This window comes from Chelmon rostratus, chromosome 11 (assembly GCF_017976325.1).
Source record: "Chelmon rostratus isolate fCheRos1 chromosome 11, fCheRos1.pri, whole genome shotgun sequence".
Lineage (NCBI taxonomy): Eukaryota > Metazoa > Chordata > Actinopteri > Chaetodontiformes > Chaetodontidae > Chelmon > Chelmon rostratus.
The window spans coordinates 8807248-8829492 of NC_055668.1; the positions used below are offsets into that span (position 1 = coordinate 8807248).

General features: G+C 44.3%; 1 protein-coding gene across 8 annotated transcripts; it reads right to left on the bottom strand.

The window, feature by feature from the left end:
- Positions 1 to 228: 228 nt before the first annotated feature.
- vit (vitrin) lies at positions 229 to 21254 on the bottom strand. Of its 8 annotated transcripts, none has more exons than XM_041947186.1 (23): positions 20810 to 21254; positions 15829 to 15910; positions 15548 to 15613; positions 14973 to 15129; positions 14745 to 14878; positions 14587 to 14664; positions 13515 to 13706; positions 12821 to 12865; positions 12371 to 12409; positions 12233 to 12283; positions 11253 to 11315; positions 10641 to 10703; positions 8456 to 8530; positions 7854 to 7919; positions 7324 to 7386; positions 5784 to 5846; positions 5430 to 5477; positions 4802 to 4867; positions 4048 to 4195; positions 3854 to 3957; positions 2752 to 2978; positions 2158 to 2671; positions 229 to 1829 (listed from the first exon to the last, which is right to left on the bottom strand). In XM_041947186.1, exons 2-23 carry the CDS (start codon positions 15860 to 15862, stop codon positions 1651 to 1653), a joined length of 2475 nt encoding a protein of 824 aa, XP_041803120.1. In that variant the 5' UTR covers positions 15863 to 15910; positions 20810 to 21254; the 3' UTR covers positions 229 to 1650. The 8 variants fall into 8 exon arrangements, with proteins under 8 accessions (XP_041803120.1, XP_041803119.1, XP_041803124.1 ...); XM_041947185.1 differs by having other exon boundaries at positions 7854 to 7955; XM_041947190.1 differs by lacking the exon at positions 10641 to 10703.
- Between the last annotated feature and the right edge of the window lie 991 nt (positions 21255 to 22245).

Consider the following 22245-nt stretch of genomic DNA (forward strand, 5'->3'; position numbering starts at 1 on the left):
TAAAATGTGGTTATTTTCATGCAAGTTCTGAAGCACTTTTTTTCCTTTATGGCCAAAAAATTCTTGGACATATCAGTACAAAGGATGATCATCCTCAGAAACTGGAATCCACACTGAATCTAAAAATATGTGCATCATGTCTGTCTTCAGATCCGACTGAGTACAGAACAGCAGGAGTGTGTGTTTAGGGTTCGGTTCAAAAAAGGCTCCAGGAGAAATCACTTTAAGTTCTCTTCATTTTCTTTATTTTATTAAAAATTGCAAAAAAAAAAATATTGATCAATTATCTGAACATTATTAGCGAAAGGCTTTTAATATGCATATGTACAAACAGGACATAACAGGGAGAAAATCATAAATACTCTTTCAACAAAACAGAAATGCCTGCAATGTTAGAAGCGACCACACTATTAGAAAACAAGAGTGATGAGATCGGTTGCTTTCAATCCAGAGAAGCAAACTCATGACCTGCCATCGCTCTCAGACACAAAAGCTCCTCTCTCCTCGCTTCTCACGCAAGTCCACTTCTTTCCTCCATGTTGCTGATTTGCCTTTCACACCCGCTTTGTCGCGCATAAGCCTCATTTCAACTACCACTCAATATCAGCACCATAGTCTTTGAGAGGAACTTTAACAATGTCCCTACAATCAAATCTCTCCTATTAAGAAGATCAAAATGCACCAATTCTATGACAGTATATCCTCTTTACAGAGAATTGTATAAAAAGCACCATGTTATTAAGTTTATGAAGTATGTTAAGCCATAAGAGGAAGTGCTAGGCATGCTTTAAATCTACATTTCTCTGCAGGCACCATATCCCAGTAAGGTAGCTTAATGTTTGTTAATCATTTTGGTACCACCTCCTAATAAGACGACTTTCAATACGGTTATGTAAGTTGCACTCCAGGGCTTTATTGATGTTAATGAATCGTTTACTAACGCTTTAATGAAGAACAATCTTTGGGTTCCCAAGGTGTGCAAAGTCCCTTTGGCTCCTCCTGCGTGTCACTTGCTTTCACAAGCTCGTGGTTACAAATCTAATCCATCAAATCTGGTTGTTAATGAGCGAATTTTGGTGCAGATGTTCTGCAGCTCACAAACGCTGCATTAGAGAGGTTTGCATGACGCGCAATGATGCCAGAAGAGGATTAGCACCATCTAGGGGGATATTTCACAACCTGGCAACCCAAATGTTGTTCTGATTATTGGCTTATAACTTATCTATAAAGCATTAGTTAAGGATTTACTTACAGTACTAAAACCCTTATTTACACCTTTTAAACCCTTTATAAAAGCTGACTGATTAGTGCCGTTATTAAATGGGGATGCTCTGTTCTCTTTATGGCACCAACTGAGAACAACCTGCACCACAGTATGAAGAGATGTCAGTATGTAACTGTGTATACAAGCCGTTTACCATTAGCACCATCTGTACATTTGGGACTGAATGCTGATTCACTTTAAGATTTGTTTTGTTCAAACCCAAAATCCTCACCTAAATTCAAAACCCCTCCCTGTTCAAATATGGGGCGCTGCAGCCAATCCAGCTCCGCCATCTGGGCAACAGAGTGAGCAAATTTACAGTCAGTGTTCTGTTAAGACCAGGATCAAGATGTCCCTCTCTACACCTGTCCTCCACCTGTCCGTCCTCAGTTCCTGGGCTGGGAGTTGAACTCCTGGCAGATGTTTTGGATGATCTTGGGCACAAATTTGTAGAGGTTGTCGAACTCGTCCACGAAGAAGGAGTGCTCCTTGTCGGGGTCCGTGGCGATGTACTCCAGCTCATCCTGGGCTGCCCAGGCAATGCCGATGGAGTAGGCAATGACACCTAGATCAAAGGAGGGGACAGCAGATTACCAACGCGGCCCTCACATGTGTTTGTCACATCAAACACACGCTGGCTGACACCTCGCTGTGGTCTGACACACACCGGAGGAAACAGCTCCATGTGTAATCACATAGTCGATTCTTTTTTACTCAAACCTTTAGGTGTTAAGGAAGTAAAAATTTCTAGTTTTTAGATTATCATCATGCATTTGCTATTTTATTTAGTGCAGTTTGAAAATGTTTTAAAGATGCAAGAAAATTATCTCTGCTTTACTCGATCTGCTTAAAATCTCCTTATTTTTCCGATTCTCTAGTGTTTGACCTCTAACCTTGGCGATGGACAGCCAGTGCAGGTGCCCTGACGTCATCGTAGGAGCGCCCGTCCGTAATGACAATCATGATCTTGCGTTTGTTGGGTTTGGATTTGCTGAAAAGCTGCTCTGCAGCGTAGGTGATGGCAGCACCGGTGCTGGTCCCGCCGCTCCAGTAGTTGACGCGTTTGATGGCGTTCAGCAGCTCGGCCTTGTTGTTGTACTGGCCGAAGGCAAACTCCAGCCTCTGCTCGTAGGTGTACTGCACGGCCCCGACCCGCGTGTCCGTGTCAGAGATCTCGAACTCTCGCGTGACGTTGGCCACAAACTGCAGCACCGTGCGGAAGTTGCCGGTTCCCACGCTGCTGGAGCCGTCGATGACGAAGGCGATGTCGTTGGCGTTCAGGCAGGTTTTGCTGCACACCAGGCGGTCGGTGTCACACACTCTCTTCACCAGGGGCTGCACGGCCTTCCTCAGCGCAAACCAGCTGGCCACAGGCAGGGAGAAGAAGCCGTTTGTCCGACACACAGCCTGCGGAATAACAAATATGCTTTGTTTCAAACTGCCATGTTCTCATGAAGCACTGACACGGCTCTGTGAAGATACACCACCTTATCAACAAAGTTGGCCTCAACCAGGTTTTGCTTCTCGTTGTCATCAGGGCCCTCGATGGTGACGAAGAATATGTTGATGCCGGACTCCCGAGCGAGCCGAGACGCCTCCTCCACCTTGTCTGTGGGCCAGCCGTCCACCAGCACCACGGCCACGTTAGGAGCCCCTCCTCGGTTTCCATTGGCGTCGCTGAAGTACTGCTTGTTGATGTAGGTGAGGGCCTTTCCTGTCAGCCCACCAGGGGGCAGCAGGGAGACAGTTAAATAGATGCTACAGCCACTTTATATCCAAGTCTGTGGTATAAATGAGGGAGTGGAACCATTATTCACATAGTTGCTCCTCAGCAAGTGAATAAAAATACACATGGACTGCAAAGTATGACATTATACAAAAAGACACTTTGAAAATTAGAGTTTTAAAAGTGCTCATTATGTAAATTCAATGGATTGAAGTTTTTTTTGGGAGATGTACGTCTTAACTGACCAATACGCACAGTAGCAACCTAAAAAAAAAACACAACTGCATGCAACATAAAAACTTATGGTAGTGTGTGTATTTCGTTCATTTCTCTGTAAAACATGCCCTGCTTTAACTGCATATCATGACAAAAATAGTGATATCCTATCATGTAGTCCTGTTGGTAGTCTGAACGATGGCAGAACGGGAGAGGCCCTGTTGGGGACTATAGAAGCTTTTACAACCACTCACACTGTCGTATGATTAGAGAGCACTTCTGGGCAAACACAACAACACTATTTGTACGTGAATGCAAAATTTAGCAAGTCATAAAGACACATGTGGCAGTGGATGCATGCTGACGCACCAACCGGAGCAGAAAAACAGCAGTTGCCCTCAGAAAGCTGACCCCCTCGGGATGGTAAAACCAAATGCTTTTTGGTCAGAGCGGAGGAAAAACAGGGCTTACAGAAACAGGACTGTAATTTAGCTGACAGTGTCCCGCAGCAAATTTAGATTTAATTCCATCTTTGCATGTGAAAATGTGCCTGGGTAGTAAACCATGCGATAATTACACCCGTTTCACTTTCACACTTGTGTGTGTAGACATTTACTGTAGCTGGCAGCTGACCGTGGGTCACTCACCCACATTGGAGAGGCCTCCTTTCTGCACAACCTTATCTATGGCTGACTTGACCTCTCTGGAGCTGGAGTAAGACTTCAGACTGATCTCTGTCACCGGGTCATCCCTTCAGACAAAACATCAAGCAACCACATGTTTTTGTTTTCTGTTAATCTAAAAATGGTGCGTAGTAACCCAACAGGATCAGTGAGGTTACCCATATTGGATGATGCCCATCATGGGTCCAGCTACACCCACGTTGATGGCCTGAGCCACCTCAGACAGGAAGTCCTTCTGGATCTTAAAGCGCCTCTTCCCGATGCTCCAGCTGCCATCCATCAGGAAGGCCAGGTCCACCTTACAGTCTGCACAAACACGAAACACCGCAATGTTTAGGCAGATTCAATGATGTGTTCGGAAATGGATTTGTTACCAGTTTAAGCCATAATGTGTGAAATTAAAAACATTGCACTTTGACGCCGTGCAGCAGTAGTAGCAAAAAATCAGCGTGGCAGAGATTAAAGGCACCCGATGGAGTTTTTTAGAGCACCACTTTTAAATCTGGGCACCCGTTTTGTTTGTGTTGTGCAGGCACATGAGTGAAGTATTACACATTGCTGGAGACGGCTCAAAACTCCCTCACGGACTGACAATTTGTGTCGAAACATAGCAACAAGCTAGCACAGGCACAGAAGATGAAGAGTGTAAACAGTTCATTTTATGCAATTAAAAATGTCTTTGCAAATATTTTATGAGGAAGGAAATCCATTCATACATACAATGGGATTTTGTTAAACACTGAATGCAAAGATGACTGTGTTTGTTTACTGGGTGCCTTTAATGCACGCCACAGGTTTTGACACAGTGACATTGAAATTAATACTCTGCCCCAGTTTTCACAAGGATGGCCAAAATCTTTGGCCATAATTAATTATTTGAATTATGTAATAAAATAAGCATGAGGGACATACTTGGGTCTCCCTGTGACACAGGCTCAGGTGTTCTGGGTACAGGTTCTTGCTCTCTCACATTAAAGCCTGAAAATCAAGAAACATACAAGACATCAACGCAGAATTCTGCTATACTGCTGAAATCCACTCTGTAGGCATTATATTTTAAGAAAGCGGTTTCATAAATTTCCCAGTTTTTTGTGTCCTTTGAAAATCATTGACACGTGGATTCTAAAAACTAAAATTATACCTTGTCACCATCCAGGGCAATTAAATCATGTGTCATGGAAATTCACCTTCCTAAATTTTCTGTCCTCTTACCACAAAACTTACAACTTTTGCAAAGTCAACCTGGAAGTTTGGTAAAAATTTCCATTGAACATTCGCAGCTGTCCACTTTCCAGGGATCCTAAACCTTAGCCGGTATTTGTTGTGGCGAAAACTTTACCAAACAGGAACTGGTTTTATCCCCAAGCAACCATGCATTTGACTTCAACTCTAAATCCCTACAATTACAGGCTGAGCAGAAACCCAGATGCTTTGCCTTGGATAGCCTCGGTTTGGTTTGTACTTACAGTCACAACTGGGGACTTACCGGCAAAGTGACTTGTTTGCGAGGCAGAAAAAGGAGTAGTGCAAGCTATCTCACCTGATTCATAAAGGTTTGCTTCTGGCTTCCATGCATCCACTGGCTCCACTGCACAGATACAAGCTCAGCATTAGCACATTTCTACCACAAAGCAGCAAGTAACTATCACCGATTATTATACACTAGCTATAAAAAAAAAGGTTTCTTGGTTTCCTCTTCATAAATGGTTAAATAAATGTGATATCTGCTTTTTCAGCTCTACTTATAATTAGAAAGCTAAAGCAGCGCTTACTCAACAGCAGAGCAAAAGACAGAGCAAAGTCTGAATTAAGTTTGCATTGCAATATGTTGTGTCCAAGCTGGTGCCTTTCTGGATACAAACAGGTGTTTGTAGCTACGGTAACCACTGCTCACCTCTAGTATGGGTGGTATCCAATGGCACTTTACGGTTGCCATCTGAGTCAGTGGCACGAGGCACTAAAAGTAAAGACATCAGCGATGACAGAGTGTGACAGACGACACATGTGAAATTAACGTAAACACACCATGGCATTACGGCCTGCTCCCACCGGCACCATGTTTCATGGGGTTGGATGTGTGGCGCTATGTTTGTGGTGCACGCTGGAAATGGCTCAGCCACTGGCTTTTGCAAACCACGTCCCTTCTACTTAGATTTGGTGGCTCGGCTGCGTCATCAAACACATGGAACCATGACCTGTAATCTGGAAGTGAGGGCTTTTACATGCCAGTGTCTTGTCAGTGGGCCATATTGTAAGTGGTTTGTATTTTTTAGTGTGAAGGATGTGACTAAAAACAAATCAAGTGTGTTTTCCTTTGATGGCACGTAAAGGAATAGATCAACATTCTGGGAAATACTCTTATTCACTTTCTTACAAAGAGTTAGAGGAGAAGATTGAGACCACGTGTCTCGTGTCTGTGTAGGAAGCTTGAGCCAGGAGGTGATTAGCCTAGCTTAGCATAAAAACTAGAAGCACAGGGAAACAGCTAGCATGGCCCTGTTCCAAGGTAATAAAATCCACCTACCAGCACCTGGAAAGGCCTGTCAACACATTAAGTGCTTCAGCTGTGTTTTTCAATCATCACTTGTCTGACAAAACGAACAGAAGTTTTTATTTTATTTGCACAACAGCTTGTAGTTTGACGCATGTAGCCCCCACCCAAAGCGTATTTTTATGCTTCAGCTCTATTTTCTACTACAGTGACTGTGTGTTGACTCTAAGCGCCGCAAAAATGACAGCATGACCTAAAAATGACCTGCACTCAGTGCTGTGCCTGAATGCATCCTGTGTAGACACAGGCGGAGGACCGAGCTAAAGCTCTGCTAATGTGCTGCTTTCACTGCACAGCCAGTGTAGACATTGTGTAAAGCTCACTAATAAGCGTGTTATATCTCTTTTGCTCAAGTTGTACAAAACCCAAAATGTAAAAAGTAGGCTGATTTTGTAACCGTCGGACAGAGCCAGGCAAGTTTGCCCCTGTTTCCAGTCTTTGTGCTAAGCTAAGTTAAGTGACTGCTGGCTGTAGCTTCATATAAGACCTACTTGAAACTGGTATCTTATTTAACTTATGGAAAGTGTTCCTTAAGTGTCATGGCCCAACTGTCAACGAGCCCAATGAGATAAGTTCCTTAAGATTTTATTATTATTACCTGTTTTAGTTTTGAGTGTATTACAATATAACTAATCGAATAAGTCAAAGCGGAGGTTAGATGAAGAAACACCAACCTCACCTTGAGACCCCAGTTAAACACTAAATCAAACATGAAAGAAATTAAAGCAGTTCTGTGCCATAAAATAACAAAAAAAAAAAACAGTCAAAAGTCTTTTTTCATGAGGGTTTACATCTCCAGAGGCACAATCTGTACATACGACAATAGAAAACCTGAACCCCAAGACTTGTTAGTCCCGAATAAATAGAATAGAAAAACACTTACGGTACGGTCCAAAGTTATAAAACCAGCGCTCATATTCTGAGATATCAGGCCTGTGATCCCGAGCTAGAGGAGGATGTTGTGAAACCCATTAGTATTCCCACAATTAACTTCGGAGGGAAAAGCACACATTTCCATGGTTGGGATTGGTCACATATTGTTCCCAACCAATCCCAGACCAGTGAAAATGACGGCTTTGTCCAGAATTATCACCTCACGGCATCTCTCTCACACATGCACAAACAATAAACCTGCCCTATGCTCTTGTCTTCCACACTTCACAGGAACCTCTCATGTGGCAGGCAGATGGCATGTAAACACAACATCCTGAGAGACACATTGCATGTACTCGCAGACGGAGCCAATTCAACACATACATGGTCAGCAGATACCTAACTGTATCACTCACACAAGCATGCTGTGTTTGCACATGCAACCTAGATAGATTAAAGGCGCAGTGGCCTGCCGCTGTGAGCGGAGGCCGTACACGCCAAACTGTCATGTTGTGTTGCCTTTGAGGGAGGCTGGCTTACCTGTCATCTCAGGTGTGTCCGTCTCACTCCACGTGTATCCTGAGTCTGGCGCTGCGTAACTAACATCTGAATGTACAGCAGAGAGGGTGGAGGCATCAGCAGCTACAAGGGTTACATTTAGGGTGTTACTTTAAACTAATGACGTTCCCATCAGCCTCTGCTGCACTTTCTATTAATGCTAGGTAGCAAATGTTAGCATACTAACATGGTAAGCTAAGACAGTGAACATTATACCTGCATGTTAGCACTGTCACTAAGAACCATGGATGTATTAAGAATTTCTCTGAATAGATCCATGATGTCAACATGTTAGCTGACGTTAGCATTTAGCTTTAAGCACCACTGTGTGTAAGTCTCACAGAGCTGCTAGCATGGCTGTAGCCTGTTGCTTTGTTTTGACAGAGAGTAAAGGGGAGGGTAAGTTAATACAATGTCACTCACATTTAACTTGACACCGTAGTCTAATGGTGTGATACATGATACAACAACCAGACATAAGAGAACTTGAGAACTCAGTTTGAGCATTAAAGTAAACATTTACATTGAAGTTTGATTGTGTTTATGAGTTGCCAAAGAAGGATGATCTGTTTTGTATTTGGTACCTGCTGGCCGTCGAACTCCAGGGAACCAATCAGGACGAGGGAAGGAGGGGGGCGGCCAATCCCTTCTGGGAAAAGCTGTGCAGGGGAAGATTAGAAAGCTGTTCAGCACAAGCGTCAAGGAGGAGCATGCTTGTGACCTCCACTAAACCTGCCACGTTATTAGTGGGGTATGCACAAGATGTTCAGCCTTGAGTTCGACACCAAACACACAGTAGTCACGCACACAGACGGTGAGTGAGCAACTACAGGCTGTTGTCGTGAAGTTCGGCCTCGCTCGTTTTACCTGCAGGGTAGAGAGGCACACGAAGCCCGACTCTCTGAGAAAACGTGCTTCACATTTTTCCATTTTCTACCTGCTGCTTTTGGCGTTACAATCCACACAGACCCAAAGTTTCGACTTATGACGTGGCAAAAACAACATGTGGCAGCTTAATCGGCCTGACTCTCGCATTTCTCGTAGTCGAACACTAGAAGCCCAAACAGCTGAGCGAAACCATAACAGTGCGCAACGTCTGTCTAAACTGCCTGAGTCATGACAACACACTTCAGTTAACCCCTCCCTGTGGTGGATGGGTCGCTTACACAAACACAGCCTGGGCTCTGAGGTTCCCATCCAGTGGCAGCTAGTGAGCAGGGCCTTTGTTGACCGGGACGGGCTGGGAGAGCCCAGCCAGCAGCCCAGCGAAGCGTGGGAGTATTATTCTAAAGTTGGTGTCAAACCAGGGACAGTGTAGATAGTATGACGCTGAGATTAGCCTAATCTGCTGCTGGTCAAAGGCACAGTGCTATATGGCAGACAGTAGTGTTGTTTTTTCTGATGAAACAGGTGCTTTAACAGGATTGGGTTTAACTCTCCTGATCATGCCACTTCAGTGACCACTGCGGCCAGAAGGTCAAAACAGGACCAGGGATACTGATACTCACCTTTGGTTGCAGCTCAGTTTGCGATTTGTTTGCAGGAGTGTTGATAAAATGCAATTTCTCTGAAAGTCTTTAAAAAAAACCCCAACAAACCGAAATCTTTTAGGGAGGTTTTCATGAACCTTCGTGGTTATCAAGTGGGTATATCTCATTACAAAGGCTAGGCTAAACTGCATCGTAATGTTTCCAGAAAGCTGAGCAATAAATTTGAACATCTGTTCGGGGCAGCCGGGTGGCAAAGCTCATAAATCAGAGTTCAAGACTCGAGACAGCGTCAGCAAGCTTCCACGCTGCTGGAGTATCCTTGACAAAGACATTGAATCCCTGCCGGCTACATGGGCGCTGCTGCGTGGCTGATCCTGACCTCTGACCTCTGACCTCAAGCATGAAGAATTTCCCTAAGGGGATCAATAAAGTATCACATTATTATCCAAAAGCTACCAATCTGGATGCTCTATACACTGCTCATACTTCACACACGTAAGTCTTTGCAGAGACAAGTCGAATAAATGATGCACCAGCTTGAAACAGCTCACACTGCGTTTTAGAAATCATATCATACAATCAACCATCATTTAACTGGACATAGTTCAGTCTAAGTTTAGGGATCCATGGTTTTGCATTCCACAGACACAAAAACAGAAGCGCATTCCTCGGTGAGCCAAACCTAGCCTGGTTTGAATGGCGAGAGCTTTCTATTCTTGACAGGCTGGAGAGTGGACCCAGATCCTGCAGCGCTGTGGACTGGGTCACACGTCTCTCTGGGAGCAACACCGGGCCACTTGGTGCTGCTGCTTTAATCTATGTCTCCCCTCTCTGCAAGCATTTACAAGGGAGGCAAAGAGGCCAGACCAGATGTGATCTGTCATAAGATGTTATTACAGCACTGACAGAGCGCGTTTCTCATCGTGGTCTTACCCAGAAGAGCCAGTTGAGAGTTTGCTGCTGTCTAAGAATAGTGGCGATATGGCACAAGATGGACAATGATATCACATCATTGCTCCTCCTTGAGGCATACTCACTGGTCTTTTTTTCAGTCTTGGGTACAGTTAAAGTTCTGCCTGTCCTTTATAGAGGATGGCCAAGCATTGAACCACAGCATCCCACAGAGGGTAAACATTAGCGCTGCTTTATAAAACATTTCAACCAGTTTTATTGCCCTAGTTTTCCTCTTGTTTGATCAGACCTGTCTACTTCTCTACATCAGTAAATGTGTCCCCCAGTGCAGTTCTAGGACTCCCGCTTTGGGTCTGGATATACTTACCGGGGTTGGACTGGCTCATGGTTGGAGTCCGCTCGGGTGGGGCTGGCTGAACCCTGTTAAAAGCTGTTTGTAGCAATAAGAGACAGGCAGATAGAATGAGAAAGAAAAAGCGAGAAAGAGGGGGCAGAAGATAGCTTCAGGTTGGGGGCTCCATCTGCAAATGCAGCCCAGCTGTTTTGCTCTGAGTTAAGCTGAAGGCATTTTCTCCACAGCATGATATCCAAAACAAAAGGATATATGCTGGGCGTGGACGCAGGCCTAAACAGCTCGGCTTCATTTGCCTCTTTTCATCACAGAGAAGGAAAACATGAACGAGAGGACGCACCTGATGACAGAGAACAGCGGTTATCGCGAAAGGAATGTTAGCGGAGATGCTTGATGGAGTGGATTAGCAGTGACCCTGAGGTGAAGATCACAGGGGCTCATTGGTGTGGATATGAGGGTCAGACTTACAGCGATCTGCATCTCCTGGATTCTTGTTCCAACAAAGACTTCTTTCCCCGTCAGTCCCACTAGTGTTCCCCGTGTCTACCTGTTTGATATTCTGATTGTGTGTGTGTGTGTGTGTGTGTGTGTTTGTGTGTGTGTGTGTGTGTTACTGACGAGGCTGACCTGGGCCAACTGGAGAGGATGGCTGCCTCCTGATAGCCGACCCTGCCTCTGGTCTGCGCATACCTGAGTTCAAGATTCATAGACAAACGTATTATGAGACAACATGAAATAACATTCTTCTGTTTATCTGCATTGACAGATAAGAGAGTAACGTATCTACTGCATGATGAGCTTAACACATTTCACAGTGACATCATGTGTTTTGTTATGAGAAAAGAGGAAATGATACCAGCGTGTGGATGGATTGCCATGAAATGTGGTTCAGAAACTCATGGTGCCCTGAGGATGTATCTTATAACGAGTTTGGTGATTCTCTGATTTTTTATCCAGCACCACAATCAGGTCAAAATCTCTCCACAGAAAGTCTCCACAACACTGGATTGACTTCATCCATGTATCCTGCTGTAATTTTACATTACTGTTGGGTTACTGGATCAAAACAACCTCTTGTCTCAGGTGGTTTTCCACCCATGAGTACCAGGTAAAGTCAATCCATTATTGCATTGGTGATATATGCTACATGCTATGCTATGGTATGTAAACATTGTAAACATCAGCATATTAGCGTTTGTGAGCATGTTAGCATTTAGCTCAAAGCACCTCTATGCCCAAGTGCAGCCTAACAGCTGCTATCATGGCTGTAGACTCTTAAAGAGTCATTCTCATGAAAACATTACATTATACTCAACAGAAAAGGATAATAAATGCTTGATAATACAGAGTGAACATCGCTGAATCCTGTAATTCAATGGTGTTTTACTGGAAAGACAACAGAACGGAAGTCCAGAGCAGTCGGGTCTGGCCCTGTGTTAGGACACTAGTACAAGTGTTTTAAAGCAGCTGTGCACATACAGAACAGAGATGCCATGCAGAGTTGATGTGTTGGTACAAAAAAAGAAGCAGAAAGAGCAAACATCTCTCTATTAAATGAAAGAATGAGATGAAAAAAGACACATCAGAAAGATTATAGCTTGGTTTACCTGCACTGGCACGCTGTGGGAATCTATTCGGATAGGCACTTCCTCTGAATACTTTGAAGAAATGCCAGGGTTTAGTTCACTTGAATTGTGGTGTAAAGGACTTTCCAAGAGCTGCAGAATCAGTGAGTATTCACATACCTTGGCTGAAACTCTTTCCTTGACCATTCTGTGACTGTCCTATACCAATGTTGAGAATAAGAGAGCGTGGGCACATTTTGACAAAAAAACCCTCATGTAAATTAGATGCAAATGTAGCAAATTCAACATAGTTTTGGATTTAGTACAAACCAGTAGCCCGGGTCATGGATTTTCTGTTTTAAGTTTTTGGCTTAAAACAAGTTAACTGATTTCACTAATTAAGTACACAAGTTGTGCCACCGATAAAGACAAACTTGCTTTGAAAACCCGACCACCTGTCATAGACAATACATGATGAATCCTGATGCACGCTATTCCCCACGCCATGCGCGGCTCTAAGACGTTCCTCTGCATCCCAGTGTAAAGCAACACCGCCGCAACCCCTCGAGCCACCAAGAAAAAAAAAAAACAACCCACTGTGTCGACCCGAGTTTGCTTTCTTTCACTTACTTGAACTTGCGGCTGCTACAGAGGCAAGGTATGGGTGACTGCTGCCTGGATAGAAGAAAGACAAATGGGGTGCCAGTATGGAAAGGGTAGAGATTATGTTACAGAAAATGAAGGAGAGAGAAAGGTTGGAAGGTTGTCTGGCACACAGCCCATCTCATTGACACACATACCTTAAGATACTGCAGCATTGTCTACTCGCTGTAGCTGCATTTCTATCCAAAACAGGGCAGATGACTCACAGCGATTAGCATCTGATAGTGGTTTCATTTATCACGAGTGATGAACGGTCTGGTGATCAAGTGTACAGTTAAGTCAGCCAGTCAGTCAGGCAACTGAAAGCACTGTAACTTCATCACAGACCAGCTGTAATTTGTCATAATTGCAGTTGTGACTTGTAATTACCAGCTGCAATCGTTCGTCTTCATCACTCAGTTTCACACAAATGAATGCTTGTTCTGCCAAACAGCATTTCTAGTTACAAGCTGCTAATGTTGTTAGTTAGGCGGCACACTGGCTGCAGTGGATCATCTGTGTGGATCGGCATTACTGGATCATTAACAGCATCCTGCATCCAAGTAAATACACAATCCTCCACGTAACATACATGGATCCATTGATTTAGAAGGAAGAGTGAGTTTTTTGTGCATGTAGCTATTCAAAAATGATGTATGATCGAAGTGTTTGTTTAAATCACCTGCATCCCTGACTTTATGGACAGCAGCTCGAGCCTTGGTGGTAGTGGGTGGTGGAGGTGTAGTGGTGGTGGGAGCCAGTGTGGTGGTGGCGGTGGTGGTAGTGGGTTCAGGTGTTGTAGCTGTGGATGGTTCAGGGGCTGCTGTCGTAGGCAGCGCCGTGGTGGCCGCGGGGGATTTGGCCTCCTTTTGACCTGAAAGGAGACGACAGATGGAGGCGGCTGTGTACAAAACGGCCGGACGGGGGGGAAGAACGTCTACAGTAACTGCTGTGTAGTAATGCATTCTTGACATTCTTCACCAGACTGCTGCGCTCAGACTCCCCATTCAACCTGAGCAATGTTCAACATGCCGGAGTCAAACGCAGGGATATCTATCCAGTAACCTTTAGTCCCCAGAATGCACTGATCTGGTGATATGTAGGCCAAAAGATGTCTAGAGCTTAAAACAGGCCTAAAATTGCTGCAACATGAGAGTTTAAATGTCTGGGTTGCATTTTTCCTTTGTCTCAACAGCATTTTCATGACCGCATTTCACTGTGAAAACATCCTATCTATCTACTAAAATATAGTGAATGAGATGCTGTTGAAATAACTGGACCCAAGTGTGGACAAACCGACTGTTGCACACTGTCATTTTGCACAAATGCACTACTGTGCCCATATTTAACTGCTCAGATGTTTATCCTGTATAGCCAGATGTTAGCTGATGTCAGCTTAGTTCTATATTTTTATTTCACAATTTTTTTTATATTGTTATTTTGTATTTTGTATTGTATTGTTGCCACTTACTTGAGTTCTTTACTTGAAAGTTGATCTCAACTTGAAAGTTGTTAATCAGTTGTAATCTATCTATCTATCTATCTATCTATCTATCTATCTATCTATCTATCTATCTATCTATCTATCTATCTATCAATGTCTACACGTCTAAAAAGACGTATCCGATCGTCCTATCATTGTGAACCACTGGACATCTGTCAGTTTACCCAATGGCAAACTAAATGTAATGCACCCAAAATCATATTCACATAATACATGCATGATGTGAGTGTAACAACAACCCTCCTCTCACTTGTCTTCACGTAGGTTGGTCTTGAAGGGACGTAGTCCAGAGTAGATGGGTAGATTACCCCTTTCTTGGGCTTCCCCACTGAAACACAACAGAGCCGGCTGTTTGTTGGAGGCCAAATCATAAACGAGTGTGCGTAACGTTTATTTCATCACTAATACCTGAGACAACAAACGACTCCCTCCACTTAGGGAGAGACAGGGAGCGCACTCCATTGGAATTGCTGCCTTTGTAGATGTTCTGGCCGGCCATCTTCCTCACGATCACCTTTCCTCCTGCGTTGGTGATGATGCCACTGCGGACACAACGCTTTTAATCAGATATAACCGTCAAAAGACAGCTGCGACTGTCACATAGGCTTTATTACACATTCATCCCTCCATGTTAACCTGTGGATGGCCGCGTTGCAGATGCTGGAGATGGAGGCGAACACGTCTGTCCCATAGACCTGCTGCTTCGTCTCCTTGCAGTGAGCGGGACATTTGACAATGAACTCCGGGAGATTGATCTTTCCTGCTCTGACGTCACACTCGATGGCTGGAACAACTGCGGAGGGAAAGAAGAAGAAGAGCGAGATGGTTCAAGACAGAATTTTTGATGGGTCAGCATTGCTTGTTAGGTGATGTTCAACTGCGACAGTTAACTGTGCGACAGTTAACTGAATATCTTTTGGTTCTGGAGAGCTTGTTAGTTGTTTTGTTTCAATTGTTAGTTGCAATTTCAGTGACTATAATAAATGTTTAGACACCTTCTGCCCTGCAAAGCACAAAGATCCACGTCTTTGTTCACAGTCTATATATTAAAATTGAAATCCTTTTTCATAATGAAGTGATTTAGACACAGATGAACCTTTTTTTGAATAAGTGAATTAAAAGCGGCTGCAGTGGAGCGAGCCAGTCGAGAACCTGTACCCCGGGACTGACAGAGATTAGAGACTTGGGTTGAGGCTTGCGATGATGTCTACCTTGCTTTGGTTTCTTGTTCTTTGATCCGTTAGGCTTGGCCCAGCAAGCACAGGACAGGAGGAGCGCTGTGGGTGAGGCAGAGGGAGTTTCGCATAATAGCAGACAAAGTAACATAATTATCAGCGTGTTTACTGTACACACAAGACCTCTGTTGCAGAGGATGCTGCTGTTTGATGGAGTGAATTTACAGGAAAGTCATTCTGAAGGAGCTTTTTTTGTAGCAAAGGACGCTGTATTAAAAGCCAGCGTGCTCCCGCAGAGAGACTGACGGGTTGCTCACCGAGGCAGACGATGGTGAGTGCTGCCCTCTTCATGATGCTGGTTCAGCAGGTCAGGCAGATGTCCTTGTATAACCTCCCAACCTTAGAGAGAGAGGAGAAACAGCAGAATTTCACTGGTATCCTCTGAAAACCGTTTCCGGCACCCTGCTTACCTGCTGTAAGCAACTCGGGACACTTAAGTCAACATTTCTGAGTGTGACGAGTGTAGGGTCAGCTGGAAACAAGACAGAGTCAATTTGTGTCACTGAGATACACCTTTTTTTTGAATAAATAGCAGACAGACTGTGGACTGTAACAACACAGAGAGCTCTTCTAGCATCTGTAAAGCCAATATGGCGAATTAAAGATTTTGTAAGCATTTATTGTGGCTTTATTGTGTTGGGCCTTCCTCTCTAAGATTGTGTTTCAGCATCGGCTTGTTTCCAATTTCTTTACAAAAGGCTGAGAGTTTTTGCCCATTAGAAGCTCCACAGCGAACATCTGGACCGTATCACAACACTGTATGTGAGAGTCCTCCCTCTATCTATGGAGTCAGACTCAATTAGAGAGCACACACAGATGTAATTTAAGGTGTAAGGAATGGAGAACTGTGTTCACTCAGATGGCTTGTTTGTTTGACACCAACCACATCAAGCTGGATGTGTTTGAAATAGGGTCTGTTTACAGTAGACACAGAACATTTCTTTTGCTGTCTGTTATTCAGATTTAAAACTTGTAAATCGAGTCGAAGCCTGTGTTAAGAAGAACAGAAGTCAGTCGCCAAGACATCATTCCAGACACTGCAGGTCTGTTGTAGTAATGATGCCTCTGCTGCTAAGACAGACCCTAAAAGAAGTCCTCCACGGTGTCTTGGAAGATGAGCTAATATGAGAGCTAATCCGGTCCCTGCTCTGCACCGAGCCGGTGGGATGGAGCTCCTCCCTGAGGAGGTGATGACTGAGGCCTCCCTGTTAGCAAAGGAACGCTGTACCCACTGTCTGTCGCTGCCGCCACACACCAGCAGGGTCAATCTGATCATGTGATCATACAGCGACCTCTGAGGCAGGGTCAGATGTGATGCAGTTCACACTGATGCGTATGTCAGAACGGATTAGTCACTAAAAGGTGGATGGCTGGATTCCAGGAGGGTAAACCTGGCTGAGGAAAGTCCTTTCCTCAATAGAACTACTGGCCTTGAGGAACTCTGTGGCCGACAGATCAGACTGTGGCTGGACTGAGCAGCTCGCAGGTGTGAATGTGTAAATGTAAATAGGCCGTCCCTGAAAAAGAGAACAATGCTCTTAGCAAAACTTCCTTGGATGAACAAAGGCAGTAAATCATTGACTTTAGTGCATTTTTAACCTGCTGGAGTACAGTTATACATACTATACCCATGTTTTAATCATCATATAAAATCAGTCAATCACAGGTAAAAAAGTTTCACAATTTCTCCAAATTAAATTCTGCTGTTTGTTGTAAACAGAAACAGACTCCTTACATGAATCATTTGACATTTTGGAAAACACTCTTATTCGTTTTGATGAGAAGACTGATAGCACTCTCGTGTCTTTATGCGAAATATAAAGCTAGAGCTAGCAACTAGTTAGCCGAACTTAGTACAGTGCAAAGACTGAAAATGTGATTCACACAAAACCGTAAAAGTGTAAGTGTAAAACAGCAAGTTGTGGTTTTAAGGGAGGTTATGTGCATCACTTGGCCGGGCGTGGCGACTCTCTGCAGCCACCGCAGGTTGGCCGGAAACCTCACAGTGATGACAAGACCCCAGGAATTCACCGGGCCTAGCCAAGAAACAGTTTGGCGCTTTTTACGCTTCAGTTTTTGAATGGATGACACAAACTTGTTCCAGCTTTCAAAGGAGCCGGTAGGCAGATTTTTTAACCTTTGGACATAGCCAGGCCAGCTATCGCCGCGGTCTTTATGCTAAGCCAAGCTGTCACTTCATATTTACTACACAGGTATAATATTAATCTTTTCATCTAACTCTCGGCAAGAAAGTGAAAAAGTGCATTTCCCAAAATATCGAACTATTCCTTTAAAACTCAAATGTGAATCACCATCTTTCACCTCAACGATAGCATCGTGTGCTGGATCTTCATTGGTGTAAAGCATCACAGTCCTGCCAGGCTGGTCAACATAAGGTGACATTCACAGCTTCTATTACAGCTTCTACATAGAATGTGTGTGAGGTGCTTCCTGTGATTTCTCATATAATGATGCGAGTTTTAGAGTGACTACACACCACAAACATAGCAAATCATGTTCAGGTAAAAATTAATATAGCTGCAGTTAGCAGTGGTAGGACTTTCCCTAATGCAGCGCAGCATTTTTATCTGACATTCATGAGCACTGACATGATTTTTCCACAGTGTTGTGCTTTGACAGGTACATCACTGCTGCACAGTCAGGACTACAATTTGTCCTCGCGGGGGAAGAAAGCTGAGGCTGGGAACAAGCTGGGACAGATATGAACGTCTACAGGAGACGAACCGGTAGCATATGAGAGGTGAGTCAGCGCGCTTCACTGGATAACACAAACTACAAAACTGATCTGTCATACACCTGCGAGGAAATCCAAACCGTGAACACCATGTTCCCCAATTTACAGTAGAGCGACTTTTATCAGGCACATCTCCAAAAGACGCCTTCGCTCAGGGACTCGGTTCCGGAGTCCTTCAAGGCATGACATCATTGTAGGAAAAAATGAAGCGCGCAAAAAAAAAAGACAATAATTTGAGACGTCTTAATTTGTGTTCTCTGTGTGAGCCTCTAAATGCCCCCTTCTCCAAGCAATGAAACACAGGGCAAATGATATCCTTTGACAGTGTGGGGAGTTTCCTTCAGTGGATAATAGATCCTGAGGGGACTTGCAAAGACACAATCTGTCTCTCTCTCTCACACACACACACAAACAAACACATACACTCACAGGTTTGACTGAAGGATCAGAAATAAACAGAGAATGAGATCTGGGATAGCTTATCACATGCTCAGATAGCTTTGGAGAGGGCTTTCAGACTCAGCGCCACCTTAAATTATAAACAGGGAGGGTTACAGTCTGCCCATGTGTTGTACGTCTCACCCGTGTTAGACTTTAGATAAGGCATGGGTTGCACCTATAGCACAGCTATACTTCATCACTTCACCAAACTGAGCATCTCCTGCATCCCATTTCTGCTGGGTGGAGACACAAATCAAACAAACTGTTGGCAGTTTGTTTGATTACTGACAATTAACTTTGAGAATCCGTACACAGAATAAGCAAAGTGATTTTCACAGCCACTGCAAAAGATGAAAGGTTCTGTGCAGGGGCCTGCTGATCCCAGCAGCTCAGACAGGTCACATAGTTTGTGGAATTAAAGCGCAACTCAATTCGGGATAACATTCTCACTACAATGTGGATTACATGCACAGAAGAACCTTAACTAAGATTACACAAGGCCGAGCTTTTTTGCACAAAGACTGGTCTGCTGTTGACATTCTCAGATCCTGCAGACAGACAGCTGATAATGCAGGATGTACATCACACCTGGCAGGAGTGTCACAGGAATGCAGTGGCTATAATGCAAACAGGATGTACAGTAGCTGTCTGTGCTTATTTCAAACAGAGTCAAGAAACGTGGGCAGACCACACACACCTGTGACTGCTGCGTCGCAGTCTTAGATGTGTGTAAAGGAAGTAGTTGATAAGCATTGATAATACGCTGAAACTATTTCACATTTTCACCCCTAAAAGCTTTTTCATCATTGGTGGTGAAATTCAGGGCCGTGCAGCTTCATGCCAAAACACAAGGGCTTCATTTCAGTCTTCCTGCATTTCAGCAGCAGCCACATTCCTTGTCTGGGGTGGCCAGCGTGAATGCAACGAGGGTTAAGCACTAAAGGGGACTGAGGCTTATGTGCGTCTCATGGCCAGCCCTGAACTCAGTTTCACAGTGTTCCTGAGTGATGGCATGCCTGAAGTGAGACAGTATTTGCACACACCCAGTGCCAGGGAGTGTTAAATCCCCGCATTCACAGGTGTCAGAAATGTACTGTAAGCGTGTTAGATGTGCCAAGTGTTGTAGCAACAAGCCAACTAAAGAACCATTGGCGAGATCACACACACATGAAAGCCAACATGTCTCTACAAGGTCATTTCTGTAGCCTTTTGGGCTGCCGCTGCTAGGACAGTGTTTGTTTATCGAGCACAGAACTGGCTGAATTACTTTAATTCTTGGCACTGGCTCAAGTGCAAGCCAGAGCCTGCAGTGTGCTGCTGGACATATTGTGTACAGACCACCTGTGCTTGATCAGGCTCCTTCAGACCGTACAGAAATGTCAGAAAGAAAACACAAAGAAATGCCAAACACAATGTAGAAGAAGGAAAAAGCAAAAGCTGAAGATGTCACCTCTCAGGTTTGCTTATTATTATACTCGCAAAATGAGTCTTTTCAAAATAAAGGCTCAAGCTTTCCTGATAGAAAAGATAACAAAAATAAAAGCTGGATCATTTTCCACAGGTTAGGAATGATCATGTCATGACTGAATTCATCAAGCTAAAAAAAAAAAAGCAAAACAAAAAAAACTTACTTAAGTAAAGAGGAAGGTTGTGTTTACTGGAGGGAAAAAGACAAATTAAGATAAATAAACAGAAAGTAAAACAAACATTGAATTAAGCAGTGGTACGCTCATTTGAGCAGCCTGTCAAATCTCACAAGCTCAGCTGAAATGAACCAGAGTCATGAAATGCAAAGAAAACGTGTTAATAGGTAAAAACGCAGAGACCTGATGTAGTGTTGGTTAAAATTCCGCACAGACCTGATTAACGAAAGTACCAAAAAAATCGCTTGGGCGCGACGGACATCAATTACGCGCAATTACGCATCATTTAAAAAGTGGATAACTCATTCACGCCACGCAGCAGCAAACGCGATATCAGTTCTGAATTGCGGCTCTCCTTTCAAAATCCTCATTCACGTAGAGCAACGAAGGTGAACCTACCTGAGAAGGTAAAACAGTCCTCCAGGCGTTCCTAAAAAGTAATTCCCTGCGCAGCTTTTCGCGAATCCTTACTCTTTCACTGAAAAGCACTTTTGGACGAGCGGGCGTGTGTGCAAGCTCTGCGCTGTTCCACCTGAAATTTTACTCCTGCATGATCGGAGCGCTCATTAAAAGTGGAGAACGGGACGGGGCCAGAGTTTCCCCTCTTTGCCCGTCCCACTTCAGGCACCACGCTCTTCACCCAGGCAGAAGAGAATCAGTAACCCGGGGCCATCAGGAGAGGATGCGGAGACCTGGCACCCAGCACCAAAGCAGCGCCAGCAGCCCACTGTATATTTGACACAAAAAGCCAGCAAATGCAGTACGCTCCTGAATTTATATGCATCACACTTCAAGCTGCATCTTTTCTCTAAGAGAGAGCCTGCTTATTTGTTCTGCAACCCGCTCATCTCACTGTCTGCCTGCGAAATAAAACAACCAACAAGCGCGTAAACTCTCACCAGAGTAATCACTCCTCCTCCAGCGAACGAACCAAACAACACCTGCCTGAGAATCAGACACTGTGAGACACATCCACTGTCACTTTGTGGTCTGTGTGTCTGCTGTTGTGGTCTGCAGTGCGTGTGCACCCTCACAGTACCTCCTGACACACACACACACACACACACACACACACACACACACAGTCTCTACTACTCTAACAGGGAGAGTCTGTTGGTTTATGCAGATCGGCGCACAAGCTGCTGCTATTATGCACCATATGGATGGTTATGCTGAAGCTGATTGCCATTTTGATTCAGAGGTCTTAAGGGCTGCTGTAAAAGAGCTCATTGTGTGTGTGATTATAGTCTTTGCAGAAATGCAAAAACCACCTCAGGAACTTTTTTTTTTTTAGATTAAACCTTCATGGCTCAAGTAGAAAATTGCCTGTTGATGCTGCTGGGAAAAAAGCTCAGGTGCTATTTGAGGGTTGCCCATTTATCTTTCAGTGGGGCCATTAATTTGAAAGCTTGTCAGCAGAAAAAAAAACTTGCTCTAATTCACCACACCCACACCCATGAGCCTGCGGAAGAGTTTTCAGTTTTATGCAAAAGTAGAGCCACAGAGGGAAGGAAGCTTCCTTTCATGGAAACCTTTGCTCCAACCTGACTTTGGGTGACTGACGTGATGATGCTTCAATGAATGGAGATGAGAAATGACACCTTCCTGACCGAGTGTGGTGTGGCATCTCCCAGAGTATGTGGCATGTATTGCAGGTCGGATGGCATGAGTGCCCTCGGGGGTAGCAGGGGGAAGCAGCAGAATTTTGTGCCATCACATGCTTCAACTGAGTTAAGGACAGCTCAGTGTTTCCAGATGTTATCGTGCATCTCTTGCCTCGCTATGTTAGTGACTGCACGTTTCACAGGCTGGAGGTATTCTGAGAAGATTCAGGA

Bases quoted from the DNA above. Each gene is read 5' to 3' on its own strand.
- vit (XM_041947185.1), bottom strand. From the start codon at position 15,862: ATGAAGAGGGCAGCACTCACCATCGTCTGCCTCG. The intron at 13,707-14,586 runs GTGAGAGGAGGG...GTCTCCTTTCAG, and splicing joins ACCAACCTACGTGAAGACAA to GTCAAAAGGAGGCCAAATCC. The intron at 5,478-5,783 runs GTGAGCAGTGGT...GTATCTGTGCAG, and splicing joins GGATACCACCCATACTAGAG to TGGAGCCAGTGGATGCATGG.